The 16078-nt window shown below is 45.1% G+C and overlaps 1 protein-coding gene across 1 annotated transcript; it reads right to left on the reverse strand.

Moving 5' to 3' along the window:
• Positions 1-424: 424 nt before the first annotated feature.
• Positions 425-14666, reverse strand: hspb8 (heat shock protein b8). The gene is made up of 3 exons (XM_083783621.1): positions 13856-14666; positions 10134-10197; positions 425-2119 (listed from the first exon to the last, which is right to left on the reverse strand). Exons 1-3 carry the CDS (start codon positions 14334-14336, stop codon positions 1933-1935), a joined length of 732 nt encoding a protein of 243 aa, XP_083639747.1. The 5' UTR covers positions 14337-14666; the 3' UTR covers positions 425-1932.
• Between the last annotated feature and the right edge of the window lie 1412 nt (positions 14667-16078).

The raw sequence follows: 16078 nt of genomic DNA on the forward strand, positions 1-16078 counted from the left end.
CATTTCAAAATTATGCTATGCTGCAATCTTTCAATAGCTAAAGTCTAGTCCTATAAAACACCAAAAGGGGTTCCCGCCCTGAATGGTTTGAAACCATTTGCCAACCTTCCATCCAATCACACTATAACAGGCACCCTGGAGTCTTGGACTCAGTCCTGTAGGTAGCACGTTTGTTTGTTTTTTTAATCTTTTTTTGTGGCTTTCACCTTTTATTTTATATTTTTTATAGAGGGACAGACAGACAGTAGGCTGACAGGGAAATGGGGGAGAGAGATGGGGGAGCTAGTGACATGCAGTAAAGGCCCGCGGCACACTGCCAGACTCGGACTATACCGGCCAAGGTGCCTGGACCGCTGAGCCACGGCCCAGGCCCGGTAGCACAGGTGTTGAGCCAAAAGGCACAGCTGTGAATCCACACCGCAGATAATGGCAAGAGATTTTTATTGCATCAACCAATACAAAGACATTTTCACAAAAAAGTTGGGCAGGAGGCAAAACGTCTGGCCAAATAAAATAAAATTCATTCAAACCATCAAAACCAAACACACGCACTTACACGCACGTGCACACATGCACACACACACACACACACACGCTCGCACACACACACACACACACACACACACACACACATTCACGTCTCATTGCACGTACAAATAGAAAACAAAGCATTACATCAAATGTAAATAACAATTTTGTCAGTATATGATGCTGAAATTATGTTTCTGATTTCTGGATTGGCATAATCGGTAAGAATATTTACATACAGTATCTCTGCACATGAGTCTCCAACTCATAAATAATTCTGAAGCCATATATATAAAGGGTGACTTTCATTTGCTTGTCAATTTAAATGACATTCATGACCTCAAAGGCAGGGCGATACACATGACTTTAAAAGCTGGATTTTCAAATAATAACACGTACGGTACGATATAAGTTATAATGTGGCATTCCCATAAATACTCATATCATGATTATTATACATTACCTTTTTCAAACTTCTCATTTTAACACTAGCATGACTGAGAGTACCCGGCGCCGCAATTTGCAACTCTAGATTTTTTTATAATGTGGTGAATCTAGAGTTGCAATACCCTCCATTGACTCTCCACTCATCCAAATTGCATTTGCGATCTGCTTGTCAGTGTTGGAGTTTGGAAGTGCTCGTTTTTATTAAGGGGTCGCGCTGCTGTCTCCTGCATTATGTGCAAATGCGAAACAGATGGCATGCAGGGCCGTTCAGTGACTTACGACGAGCGCTTCCAAACTCCAGCAGAAAAAGAATCACTTGATTTAAGATAAGTTGATTATCTTTGGGCCCGTGAAGCTTTCAGATGGTTCCCCTTCCATGACCATTATCATCATCATCATCATCATTTCATCATCTCAGACATGTTTGACATCTGAATCATTTTCTAAATATGAATTTAAGCACATGCTACTTCTGTCTGATTTTACCTCAGACATGCTAGTGTACGTGCTTCGCTGCGGAAGCCGCTAAACCCGTGTTTTTTTCCCTTCTACAGCTGAGCTTGTAGATCTGCTATTTTTCCAATAGCTAAAGTTAAACATAATGCTTAAAACACCAAAAGGGGTTCCCGTCCTGAATGGGTTAAAATGTATGTAAATATACATTGTACGTGGCTTTGAAATGTGCTATCATTGTGCTAGCATTGAGGATATTCCTGTGGACTGCTTCAAATTACACCCACAGTACAGAACACTGTACAATATTAATGTAAAAATCACATAGAGCTACATCACATATCCATATCTCTAAAGCAGTGGTTCTCTATGTAGAGAGACCTGTCCTGGGCTGGGCTGGCGGGTGGGGGTCTCGCCTGGGCGTTGAAAGTGTGGTGGCGGGCGGGGGTCTCCCTGGGCCGTTATCTTTTCCATCTTATAGCTCTGGGGGGACGACGGCCACCACTAGGCCATGGCCGGCTCCTGCTGGGGCTGGGTGGGGGTCTCCCCCGTCTCCTGCATGGACTCCCCGCCGCCCTGCCCCTCGTTCTGGAACAGGTAATAGGGGGGGGTCTGCCGCGCCTCGATGATCAGCACGCCCTCCGGAGACAGCGAGGCGAAGACGGTCAGAGGGTCCACGTCTAGCGGGATCCTGGCGGAACGAACAGAGGGAGAACAGGTGTGGTGAGAAGAACGATAAGTGAGATATTATATAAACAAACAAGTACTGCCTTATAGAGATAGAACTGGACTCTGGTTGATGTAAACACTATTGATCTGGTCTGCAGACCACCAGTATTTCAGTGTCATTCCACGATAAAGAGCAGGCGTGTTTTCAGCTGCGAGGTTCGAGAAACAATTAAGTCTGTTTGCAATTACTGAGATAATTTGTGGGCAAAGGTTTTACCACCTGCAATGTGTCTACTATCATCTTCTAACAGACAGACAGACACCAAACACCAAACAAGCAAATGTTTGGTCGTTTTTGCTTGATTGGTGTTTGGTACGTGTGAATGAGACCTGACACCTGAATGGGAAATGGATGTGTTGTTGTGAGTGAATGGGTGTTCGATCGAATGGATGTGTTGTTGTGAGTGAATGGGTGTTCGATCGAATGGATGTGTTGTTGTGAGTGAATGGGTGTCATTGGTAACCAGCAGGGAGCTCTCAGTATTGATCCAAAGCAGGTGAAGCTGTGCTGCAATTAGCTGAGAGAAAGAAAGGTCTATAATTGTATTTTGTCATCAATTGAATTGTTTTCTGCAAAAGTAGCAGATCTACAAGCTCAAAACACGTCGCTTTGCAATAGGGCATTAAGTTCTGAAAAGCACAAAGAGTTAATATAAAGAGCTTTCTGTTCGATATAGGCTTAGCTGTCATATCGCGGACGGACAGAAAGCTTGTATGTCCAAAACTGATCTACAAGCTTGCAATGTTGTGAGCTTGCAGATCTGGCACAGAGGGAGCATTCTTGTCATTGTTTAAAAGTGATGACTCAACATCCACACTCACATTGCTCACTACTTTCATTGAGTTACGCCAACCCGTGAGCCAATAGCATTTGCGAATGACACACACACACACACACACACACACACACACACACACACACACACACACACACACACACACACACACACACACACACACACACACACACTATGTTTACCCAGGGTAACTGGACTAAGCTCAAGAACTTGTTTACAGCCAGGCCCTGCTCATAGAACATTTCATGGTAGGGGTTCAATGCCTTGCTCAAGGGCACTTCAGCGGTGGTAATTTTAACGTGCCGTTCCGGGGATACGAACTAGCGACCTTCCGATATCAAGACCGCTCCACAAACCGTTGTTGGGCCACCGCTGCCTCACAATGAGGGTTAAATGAATGCTCAGTATTCTGGGGGTCTGCAGACCAGATCATACTTTTCTGGTCTTTGTCAGACCAGATCATACTCTTCTGGTCTTTGTCAGACCAGATCATACTTTTCTGGTCTTTGTCAGACCAGATCATACTTTTCTGGTCTTTGTCAGACCAGATCATACTCTTCTGGTCTTTGTCAGACAACATGGCCAAATACGGGGGCGCTGCTGGAGTTTCCATGTCCGCTGCCAAGTGTCTCAGTGTCTCCGGGCTGCAGACATAAACAGCAGCGTTGCTGCACGTCAGCCTGGCTGGGAGTCAAACCAACCCACCGTTTAAACCCTTTAGACCTGAGGACGATTCTACAAATGCCTTCTAAATCTGACAGTTTTCTGAAAACCCTATGTTTCTATGACCCCCAAAAATATATGTAATTGGCTGCCGACCCACATCTGAAAATATGTTGTTCCAGTGACCTCCCCAGAATCAAAGATTTGAGTTAATCTGAAAGAATATATTCAAAGATTTGCGCCACATTTTCATGATTTTTCAAAAATAGCAGACCTACAAGCTCATAGTGCGGCTTTTCACTGTCCTATACCACCCCACTGACAATTACATGTCAGATGGTGACAGAGAGAGAGAGAGAGAGAGAGAGAGAGAGAGAGAGAGAGACAGAGACAGAGACAGAGACAGAGACAGAGACAGAGACAGAGACAGAGACAGAGAGACAGAGAGAGAGACAGAGAGAGAGAGTTCCTCGTTCACCTCGGCTCATTAGAGAAGAGTCAGCAGACACACTTGGAGAGGTTTAAAGATAAGACAGTCAGTGCACACACACACCAACACACCACAGTGGCGGGTTTTTACAGACTGTTAATTTAAGTGAGAGTTTAAACATTGACTTTTAGAGCATAAAGGTCAATTTATATAGGATGTCGTGCTTAATTCTGTGAGACATGGTTCCTGTGTTCACATAAACGAGACAGTGCAGGGAACTCATGTACCTTCCCTCTTAATGCGTTATGTAATGTGTTTCCCTACATTCATTAATCCATTCTGGGCGGGAACCCCTTTTGGTGTTTTAAGCATTATGTTATACTTTAGCTATTGAAAAATAGCAGATCTACAAGCTCGTAGCTTGTAGATATGCTATTTTTGTAGGTCTGCTATTTTTCAAAAATCGCGAATATGTGGCGCACATCTTTGAATATATATTCTTTCAGAGCCAACATTTTTTAACTCAAATCTTTGCTTCTGGGGAGGTCCCTGGAACAACATATTTTCAGATGGGGGTCGGCGGCCAATGTTTGGGTCCTTGGACATGAAAATATTGACAGAAACATTTTTTTACAAAACTGTCCCCCGGTCTAAATGGGTTAATGCATGAATTAAACGACGACGAATTAGACGACTTCACCAGTTTCCTTTAACTAAGCCCCTCCCCAAACTGCTATGGTCCAATCACAGCTAAGCATAACATGGGTTAGAGTCGACAAACCTCTGCAACATTATAGTTTTCCTATATGATAAAACATTGTTTTAAAAATTAAATGTCACACATATTTTTCCAGTGCATACGGCAGGCCTCGTTGACGGAGATGGAATAGATTATGACGGTCTGTTTCCACAAATGAACCAGTATTTAATGTGTAAAGTCTGTGATATTTACATTTACAATGAATGAGCCCATGGGGCTTAGCTAAAGGTCTATTGTGTCAAATAATAATACATGTTGATTCAAGATAAAGAGCCACCAAAAAGAGAGAGTCGTTATTATGTTGTTGTCTGCGTAGCGCTAGTAATTAATTAACGCCCCTGTTCCGGGGATGTTCCGCTCGTATTCAGCATAAGGCTCATTCATATAGTCTGGATTTTCGGTGGTGAGCTGACCACCACTCCGGTGGTGAGGTGACCACCGCTCCGGTGGTGAGCTGACCACCACTCCGGTGGTGAGGTGACCACCGCTCCGGTGGTGAGGTGACCACCGCTCCGGTGGTGAGGTGACCACCGCTCCGGTGGTGAGGTGACCACCGCTCCGGTGGTGAGGTGACCACCGAACTACAACATGACGTCACTGAGCCGCGGTGAAGAGCAAACCGCCGCCGCCCACCGCTCCAGCCCTTCTCTCTGTTTTTACTCACCACCACCGCTCAACGTCATTTCAGCTCGGAACCGGAGCGGTGGTCACCTCACCACCGGAGCGGTGGTCACCTCACGACCGGAGCGGTGGTCACCTCACCACCGGAGCGGTGGTCACCTCACCACCGGAGCGGTGGTCAGCTCACCACCGGAGCGGTGGTCAGCTCACCACCGGAGCGGTGGTCAGGTCACCTCACCACCGAAAATCCAGACTATGAATGAGCCTTGTTAACCTGAGCAAATAAAAGTAAAGAAAAAAAACTAAACATTTGCGCGTATGTTCACCCCAGAATAGGGACGCACTGCAGCAGAAATAAAGTTGTCTATTTGGGACAAAGTCAAATCAGTCAGGTGGTCTAGTATAGACTCTATACTCTATCTGTCCAGCACGGAGAGAGTTTGTTTATCTCTGACCAGCACTCATTTTATCTCAAACATTGATTTTGTACGGCTGCCAAAAAAAACCTATCCAATAACCCCCCCCCCCCCCACCCCTAGCCAGCCACAAGGGAATGCTCGAAAACAGCTTTGGGCCGGTACAGTTAGAAAACTGTGTGTGTGTGTGTGTGTGTGTGTGTGTGTGTGTGTGTGTGTGTGTGTGTGTGTGTGTGTGTGTGTGTGTGTGCGTGCGTGAGTGCGTGTGAGAGAGAGAGAGGGGCCACTAAAAGGTCAATGGATGTGTCTGTGTGGATCACACACACACACACACACACACACACACACACACAGAGTAGACAGATGGAGTCCAGTGTTATTATGGGTCTCTGTGGAACGGGGGACAGAGACAGAGTGACAAACAACTCTGTGCCAAACGAGCACTGAATGACAAAACAACAGACAGACGCAGAAGGGAATACGGATGAAGAGGATTCTGTCTGGTGTCACAGAGTACTTGTACCTTCACCCTCACCTCCTCTGAACACACACACACACACACACACACACACACAAACACACACACACACACAAGTTACTAATTGACATGTTTCCAAGCATGCTGCATGAGAAGACGATATCTTCCACATTGAACAACAGAACGACCTTATTTTGCCTCGGCGATCCCAGCCCGAGAATGAAAGGACCACTTCACCACTTTTCAACCTATCTTCATATAATAGGTCCTCACTAATAATCATGAAAAGAAATGGCGCAATTTTTTTCTACTCGGTCTGTGTCTCAAGAACTCTCATAGGAGGACTGTGGGCAGTTCATAAACCGTCTTCCAGTGACATCATCGATGGGGAATACAAGCTAATATAAACTGCAGGCTTTCTAGTCCTGAAAAGTTGCAATGCGAAAATGGAAGCCATCGTTCTCACGATAATGAAAATCTAAACATTATTGTAAAAGAATCTTGTTTCAAAAAAAAATCTGCCTAATGATGATGTCACTGGAAGACGGTTTCTAAACTGCCCACAGCCGTCCTATGAGACACAGACTGAGTAGAAAAAAATCGTGCCATTTTTTCATGATTATTAGGGAGGACCTAGCCTCGGTACAAGGCTTTCATTTTTGTTGGTGCAAAAATTGAAAGCCTGGAGGAACGTATTGGCCGCTCTGGTCTAAAAGTGGGAGTCAACCCTTCCGGGTGGGCGTCGCTCCAAATTATGTGACGTAGCACTGCACTAGGGGGGAGAGGAGGGGCCGGGGGTGACGGACAGATCGATGAGATCCAATCAGGGAGTGCGCAAATCTGAGCCGCGACCCGCCCCTCTAGACCAGAAACCTAACACGTTAGCTCAGGCTAGGGAGGACCTATTATATGAAGATAGGTTGAAAAGTGGTGAAGTGGTCCTTTAAGGCTGAAACCGTTCACCGTGCAATGACGAAATAGGGAAATTGGTTCAGTCTGTCAAGTCGAAAGTCTGTGTGTTTTATAAATATTTAATCAATGGAAACCAAGTATAAGAGCTTTAATACGACCAGAAAACAACTACAGATAATAAACACAGACTCTTTTCTATGTCCTGAAAAATAAATGGTCTTAGTTGGACATATACTGTATAAGGTTTCGTACAGCAAGACGATAAAGTGTTGTTTTTGGCAGCAAATTTCTATTTTTAGTTTTAGTCGTAATCTCTTGAATAGTTTTCATTTAGTCTTTAGTCACATTTTAGTCACCTGGAATGTTTCAGTGTTAGTGTCTAGTTTTAGTCGACTAATTGTCATAAGATTTTAGTCGACTAAATCTACGGTTGGTTTAGTCGACTAAAATGTGTTTTGGCGGGCCTTGATGCCGTCGTATAGTCGCTGATTTTACACATTCTGAAAATAGCCGATCTACAAGCTCACAATGCGTCGCAGCGCGACGCGTTGTGAGCTTGTAGATCGGCTATCTTCAGCATGCAATCAAGTGTAAAATGACTTATACTGGATCTCTCGTCCACTAGTCCCTTCCTAACATTTTAGTCTAGTTTCTATTTGTCAACGAACTTCTCAGTATATTTAGTCTTAGTTTTAGTCATCATAGCTTAGTTTTCATTCAGTTTCCATGTAGTTTTCTTCAGTGAAAAAAGGCAGTCGACGAACATTTTTACGTCTTCGTTTCAGTCGACGAAAACCACACTGGACGATAAAAGTGTGCGTTTCGGCCATTGCAAAGGAATGTGCATTCTCTCTACGCTGCACTTTGTTCAGTCCGTTTATTTGTGTATGAAAGTAAATTATTTATGTAGACCCAGCTCTCTCTCTCTCTCTCTCTCTCTCTCTCTCTCTCTCTCCATCTCTCGTTTAAGGTTTCGCTCGACTGGAGGCACGCAGAGCACGATCCGAGTGGCTTTCCAATTATAGGGGGATTGCGATAGGAAGTGTGTGTGTGAGGCTAGCGTGGCCCAGCTGCTTACCAATTAGCCCGACGAGGAAATGAACGGTCGCTGGTTGTGGCGCGTCGCCTTGCGAGACGGTTAGCCTGCGCCAGCGATTATAACACAGCCGTTTGAAGTCTTCCCACCGACCAATTACAGTGCCAGACACTGGGGGGGATGGCTGGATGGTGATTGGTTTGTTTGAGGAGTTGCATGGCGTTAGCGACGCGTGCGTTCGGTCTCTGGCAAACAGCTGTCCCTCTGGGGTGCAGTACTTAGTTAGTTTAGACATATTTTGGTTTAGACTAGTTATTGGTTAGACCATCATTAGTCCTACAACTACAACCTATCTCAAACCCTCACCCTAAACCTAACCTCCCACGGGGCAGCACACCTAAACCTAACCTTAACCCATGTCTAACCAATGACTAGTCTAAACCTAACCTCCCACGGGGCAGCACACCTAAACCTAACCTTAACCCATGTCTAACCAATGACTAGTCTAAACCTCACCTCCCACGGGGCAGCACACCTAAACCTAACCTTAACCCATGTCTAACCAATGACTAGTCTAAACCTAACCTCCCACGGGGCAGCACACCTAAACCTAACCTTAACCCATGCCTAACCAATCACTAGTCTAAACCTCACCTCCCACGGGGCAGCACACCTAAACCTAACCTTAACCCATGTCTAACCAATGACTAGTCTAAACTAAGTATGCACCCCGTCACTCTGCTGTCACTGCAAGGCTGGCCTGCTCTGCTCTGCTCCGACATAGTTCATTTTCTTGATCTTATCTAGTTTCGGTTTATTTTTTATATTTATATTTCCACACTGTTGAGGTAAGCCACTAGAATAAGTGCTCTACCTGCAATGTTTCAATAACCAAGTGGTTTTCAACCAGTGTTCCTTGAGGGGGGGGGGGGGACCCGTCCGTACAAATCCATTTGGTTCAATTTTACACTCTCAAGAGTTAAATTCTAATAAGGATCCATTTGGTTTCATTTTACACTCTCAAGAGTCAAATGTTTGCTAAAACAATCTGCATTACTTAATGTACACAAGAAGTCTACACAATCGATTGTAGAATAATTATTATTCTGATCAATTCGGCACGGATTTGTTGGGTAAAATCGGATCCAACGATATAACAAGATATACTTCCTTTTTGTGTCCGAGAGGCTAAATCTCATCAAATGGTGGTCAGGTGGTTCAAATGCCGAACACATAATGAGCCTTGATGTGAAAATGGTTGAAAACCCACTGCAATAATCAATTTTGGGCGGGAACCCCCTTTGGTGTTTTAAGCATTATGTTATGCTTTAGCTGTCGAAAAATAGCAGATCTACAAGCTCATAGCTAGATCTGTAGATCTGCTATTTTCTTTTTTTAATCGTGAAAATGTGTCTGAAATCATTGAATATATATTCTTTCGGAGTGAACGTTTTTTAACTAAAATCTTTGCTTCTGGGGTGGTGTCCCTGGAACTACATATTCTCAGATGGTGGTCAGTGGCCGATTACATATAGTTTCTGGGGTCCTTGACATGGATTATTGAGCACCACTGATATAGAAACATGAGGTTTATCAGAAAACTGTCAGCATTTAGAAGACATTTTCAAAATTTCGAAGTCAGGTCAAAATGGGATAATCCAACCATGAGAGTGAAAACGAAACTGCCCTGGCCTTAACCTTCCCACCATTTCACTGTGCATGTGAAGGATAAAACGAGTCAATGTGATTCCTTTGTCTAAATGCTAGGAGTGGGAATAAAGAGAGATAGACCTGTAAAATGAGAGAAAGTGCAGCTTAGAGTCTTTACAACATAACGTAAGACCGCCTCCATAAAGTACTCACTGTATCTTCTTTGTGAAATTCTTTGTCACTATTCCTCCTTCCTCTTGCTTCTCTTCGTGTTTCCCTATAGAAAAACACAACAAAACAGTGTAACATTCAGTGGGTGTGCAGTACTGTATACTGTACAGTAGTCGTCAGAAAGTGTTCCAGTCTCTCGCTGTAAATGATTATATTTTACAAAGCCATATAGCTCAGGTCAATGGAAATTAAAAAAGGTGCTCATACATACATACATACGGGCCCTTTAAATTTTAAACACCAGATAATAGGCCTAACAGCCAACTCTAGGAATTCTCTATTAAATCTATCTCTTGCTCTGCTACACGCTTTGGATATGAGAATCTTTTGATGGTGTTGAAATCAAAAGTACATTTAATTTGGTAGACATAAAATGTCCCGTTGCCCAATCTCATTTTGGCAGCAGTGACTCGGGGTGGATTCTGTCCCCGCCGGTATGAAGGAATGTTCTAGTGAGTCAGAGACTACAAGAGAAATGATAGTCAGAGTCTGACCACGTGAAAGTGAAACGAACATGATGATGAAATCCAACATTCCTTCCTTCTGGCCTCTTCCAGATATAGTTCCCTCAAACTAAACTAAACTAAAAATTGATGGAACAGCTAGTACTGGAATGCCCCCAAGTTAAAGGCCTGGTCTCCCCCCAAAGCGTTGTTTATACAGGCTCACAGTATGTTAGCCCCTCCGGCAGCTGCTATGGGGCTGTTCTGAATATCAGTGCCGCTAGCACGCCATATTCTACCCCCACCCACCACCACCACCATCAGGGCTTCATGCTTGACTATCTGCTAGTGCTACCCTTCGGCCCACCCACCCACCCCCACTGTGACGTCTCTGAGCCCCACCTCCCCGCATCGAAAGTGCTGGACTCGACCAGAGCCAGGCTCTGGGCTATGTAAAGCCCCCCACCCCGAGAGAGAGAGGAGAGCGCATGCAGAGCTGGCCTCACTGGTGAAGTCATGTCGTTGCTGTCGGGCAGAAACGCCGTATCTCCATATTTCTAACGTTTTGTGCTTTTTCGTCAACACCCCGCTTGATCATACTTTTTTTTCTCTTTTTTTTTTAAAATATATTTTTTATCCCACGATTTTGTAACCCATTTTTCACCCCTGTGTCAATCATCTAATGTGATCCTGGGCTCTACACACCCTCCACCAACCTAGTCCCCATATATGGGGACAAGGGGAGAGCAACGGACTTGAACTCATGCTTCCTTAGTTCCTTCATGCCTGAGTGTCCAAGTTGCTTGATCATACTAACTAAGTCACATGAGTAGCAGATCCACAAGCTTTTTGAGCTTGTAGATCTGCTACTTTTTTCTACTTATGAATTTGAATGCTGAAGAGTAACAGTTTTGGACATAGGAGGTTTCCGCCCGACAGAGACGATATGTAAATAATGTTGTTAATGACTGTATGACTCTACAAACGTCACCGCTGCGTTTCAGACGTCAAACAAGGTTCCCCCGAAGACACTTGACAAACGACGGAAACTTATTAGCGTGATATTGTGAGGAGCTACGCATATACCGCCCATATGATGGCAACAACAACATCACCGTCCAGATTATTAAACTTATTAGCGTGATATTGTGAGGAGCTACGTACTGTATAATATACCGCCCATAATTATGATGGCAACAACAACATCACCGTCCAGATTGCGAAATGCTCTTGGAATAGAGATGGCAGATTATACACTAGCATTACACTTACACGCCATTGTGCGAGGGTGTCACTTGCCAAAAAGATCAAGAACAGATGCAGTTGTTATCTTGTAGATCGGCCATATAAAGGCTATTTGGCAAGCGAGATGGTTGTGTGTTTGTTGGGGTATTGTGTAGGTTTTTTTGTTAAAGCTTCTAAAACGAATTAGAGTTTTAGAAATGAAGTGGCGTCAGCGAAGCACACTGAGGCAGGCAGGCAGTGTGAATGAGCCAAACTAACTGGCATACCAGCATTGTGTTTATAAAAAGCCCCATGCCGTGCTGGGGGAGGCTGGGAGCTGGGGGCTAAGGGGCTGGGGCCTGCTCTCTCCTCTGTGCCCTCGTCCGTCCTGTCCTGTTCTGGGTATCCCTGGCATTTGTCTTTCTTTTGAAGTATCGCCTGTTGGCTCTTAAAGTGAGACCCCCCAGTAGTTTGTTTGTTTTTACTGCAGGACTTCTTCATCTTTGTCGTTAAAAACAGATGATTGACATGGAGGAGTATACTGTATTTCTTCAACATGCATATATACTCGCAACATGTTGAGCTTTGAAGGTCAGTTTTATGTTTTTGTTATGTTATGTGGAAAAGATTAGACACTCAGAACAGTCATTTTGAATATCTTTGTAACACAAATCTTTAACCACCAAAACGTGTATGGGTGGGGGTCCCTGACCAAAAAAATATGTCCATGCCAGTGGCCAAATACAGGGGGTCTCTGAGATGGAAAGGTTTGAGAACCACTGCCTAGATCAAATTATCAATGTTCAGTCAGGTCCTTTAATAAACAGCCCTTCTTTAACAAGTATAGGCAAGGCTATATTCACTTTTAGTTCAATATTAAATCACCATGCAGGCTGGAGGATGAATCAAGCAGGCCAGTGGGGTGCAGTACTTAGTTTAGACAGTTTTCCAATGACTAGTCTAAACTAAGTATGCACCCCGGCGGCCAGTGGAATAGAGAGGTTTGGACCTGCCCGGCCACAGGGGAAAGAGGAGGCCCGGGCCAGAACATTCTGACCAAGTGTTTTAATGGCATAACACTACGACGTATCTTATTTTTAACAGAGACTGTTGTCGTGGCCGGCCGGCCCGGGCCTTGCCTTAAATCTAAATGTAGCTCATGAGTTCTCTAAGAATCTCAAACAGGTGTCTCAGTTTGAGGCTCGGCCTGTCAACCGAACCAACCCCCCTCAACACGTCTGCAGGGCACTGTGGATTTTATATCACTTAAAGTACAATTCAAATTAATAGATATAAAATGTATATCACGGGTTCTAGAGTCAAAGGTCAAGGACCCCCATGACTCTCAGAGAACACATACCCATAATGCAGTGGTTCCCAATTTATTTTCATGTCAAGGACCCCCAAATTGATACTAATTAGCCCGCGGACCCCCCATTTGAAAATATATTCCAGGGAGCTCCATGAAAGAGAACATATTTACGGCTCTAGCGGTGATTCATTTCAAGGACCCCCAGTTAGTTTGACATGACATTAGTCTACAGTCTCCGGGACCCCCAATTTATATTGTAAAATCAATGTTAATGTAACTCTGAGTGTACAAATGTAGCCTACACTCTCAGAGTTACAGACCCATAAGGAGTCCATTTGATTCCAAACTATCATTTAAGCTGGGGACCCCCTGGAGGCTGGAACTCCTTCAAGGACCCCTGGGGGTCCCCGGACCGGGCCCATACTCTATGCCCCGGACCCTGCTTTGACAACCACTGCAATGGTCCAATTAAGTCCCCTTAAGTCACCCTGGACCCCCACTATGAGAACCACAGTGCTAGCTAGGCTGTGATAGTTTTGTCTTGTTGTTTTTGCAACAGTGCTGGTGGTGGCAGGCAGGTGGTGGCTGCTGGTGACATGTAGGTTTAATTTGGACGTTGGAAAGGAAAGGAAATTAAGGTACTATGTTTACCCAGGGTAACTGGACTAAGCTCAAGAACTTGTTTACAGCCAGGCCCACAACATTGCCTTTTCTCAGACTCTCACCTGAAACTTCTACAAAACCGTCTCTCGTCTTGACGTTTAATTCCTCGGGCGTGAAGCTGTGGACGTTCACGCACACTTTCCACGGCTCTCCGCCGGTCGTGGTGGGAGTGGAGCTGCGGGACGATCCGGAGGAGGGTTCACTGTACCGGGTGGTGGTGTACACCGTCGGCCCGGCTCCGCCGGCCGACGACGGGCGCTGCTGGCCGGGGAGGAAGCCTGCGAGCAGGCCCCCGGCGCCGCCGCTACCGAACGGCGACGCGCCGCCCAGGCGCGTGCTGAGCCGGCCCGGGCGCGCCCAGCCCGGCCAGTCCATGCCCATGTCGTCGGGGAACGCCGGCAGTCCGAACTCGTGGTCGTCCATGAACCGAGACGCCAGCTGGTCCCTGAAGGGAGACTGCTCCCGGAACGGCGACTCGGCGAACGGATCCCTGGGGTTGATCCTCTGTCGGCTCCCCATGGTGTAGAAGTCTCCCTCGGCCATGTCCTTTAGGACGGTGCGCCAAAAGGTCACAGGGGAAAGTTGGGGGGGCTTTTTTAAAAATCCCTTCAAATAGGCTACTGTCCAATACTATCTGTTCAATACAAAAAAGTACAAAAGTCCCGATTTCTAAAAAACTATATAAAAGTTTATATCTTCGGTGCAAGCTGTGTTGTGGGCATTAGCCTACCATTACGCACGGAAAGTCACCCGACTACGTATCTAAAAAAGAAAAGTCCTCTTGAGAGTTCCAACTAAAAAGTGAATAATGGATGTTCTTCAAGTTGGGTTGTCTTTTATATGGCGAGGTTTTCATGGACCTTGGAGTGAGTGAGTCGGCAACAAGTGTCGAGAAGGCTCTGGGAGGGTCGAGGTTATGCCTGGGATTTATCACTCGGCCGTGCGAACTGCGACGGTGTCGCGCACCGAACATAAGCCGATCTACAAGCCCACAACGCGTCGCGCACGCAGCGCCCCGTGGGCTTGTAGATCGGGCTATACTGGTCAGTGCGCGACACCGGCACCACCCACACGACGACGAAGCACAAACTAGACTTCATAGACAGACACAACTGCTGACCAAAGAGAGACCCCTCCTCCTGATATCCACATTTAGCCACCGGTTCCCGTGTCATCCCTTACCCCCCTCCCCTCCCCCTCCCTCTCCCACGGTGACCGGTCGCAGTCAGTCATTTTTATTACTCCTCCCTCCTCCATTCTGACTCATTGGTTTTTAATAGAAAAGCACTCATTGCTTCAGGACAGACAGACAGACAGACAGACAGACAGACAGACAGACAGACAGACAGCACCACAGCAATGGGAAGAGAAGACATGATGAGTGACTGAGTGAGTCCAACTCCAACTCTCTGATGTCACTCTACAGATAAAACATTACGGCTAATGTCTGACTCAACTGCGCATGAATAACAGGAAATCACTTCATCGATTATATAGCCTATCATCAATACTCGATAATTATATAGGCTAATAGAACATATAGTGGCAAAAGTCAATAAGACAAACTCACAACATTTCGTAATTGCAGATCTGCCATTTCTGATTAAATTAAATTAATCAAATTGTGATAACTTTACATAACAGTGACATTGCATTAACAGTGAAAATGTTTTATACAATTATAATTACAAAAGATTTGTCCCTAAATTATGATTATGACCATAGAATAAAATGCTTTATAACGTGTTAGTATTGTTATAACGCATTATACTACGATTATAGTGTTATAAGCAGATTATAATGCATTGTTATGTGTATAATGTATTATAATGGACTTCAAAGAAAGTGTTTGTTACCCCAAGTTAAAAGTTGGTAGGCCTATATCACACATCAAGTAGTACTAGTGTGTCATCTGGTGACTTTACTTCAAAATGTGGAATGCCCTAAAAACAGACATCAAAAAGTGACTCCTTACCCGCCTTCAAAAAGCACCTGTCTGCAATTTGTAACTGGTCCCATTAAAGGCTAAGCTTAACACCAGAAATGACCCCCCCCCCCCCCCCCCCCCAGCTGTTTGCTGTAGCCGGGGGGGGGGGGGCACAGGCCCAAAAGCTCAAGGAATTGAGTTTAGCCTGTGAATTAATCGTGTTTTTGAGTGGTGCAACCACTCCAAAGAACAGCAGTGGCCCTATGGCCATCCCTATGTCTGTATGTCCCTATGTTTAGGGTACCAACAGGGGGCGCTGTTTTTCTATTAATTTCGTCCTTATGGTCCACAGAATGAG

The sequence above is a fragment of the Protomyctophum parallelum genome, assembly GCF_964188405.1.
Source record: "Protomyctophum parallelum genome assembly, chromosome: 15".
Classification (NCBI taxonomy): domain Eukaryota; kingdom Metazoa; phylum Chordata; class Actinopteri; order Myctophiformes; family Myctophidae; genus Protomyctophum; species Protomyctophum parallelum.

What these genes read in the sequence shown, in the direction of transcription:
- hspb8 (XM_083783621.1), bottom strand. Translation starts at nt 14,336, where the DNA reads ATGGCCGAGGGAGACTTCTACACCATGGGGAGCCGACAGAGGATCAAC. An exon ending in CGGTTTTGTAGAAGTTTCAG is followed by an intron (nt 10,198 to 13,855) that starts GTGAGAGTCTGA and finishes GTTTTTCTATAG; the next exon opens with GGAAACACGAAGAGAAGCAA. An exon ending in AATTTCACAAAGAAGATACA is followed by an intron (nt 2,120 to 10,133) that starts GTGAGTACTTTA and finishes TCGTTCCGCCAG; the next exon opens with GATCCCGCTAGACGTGGACC.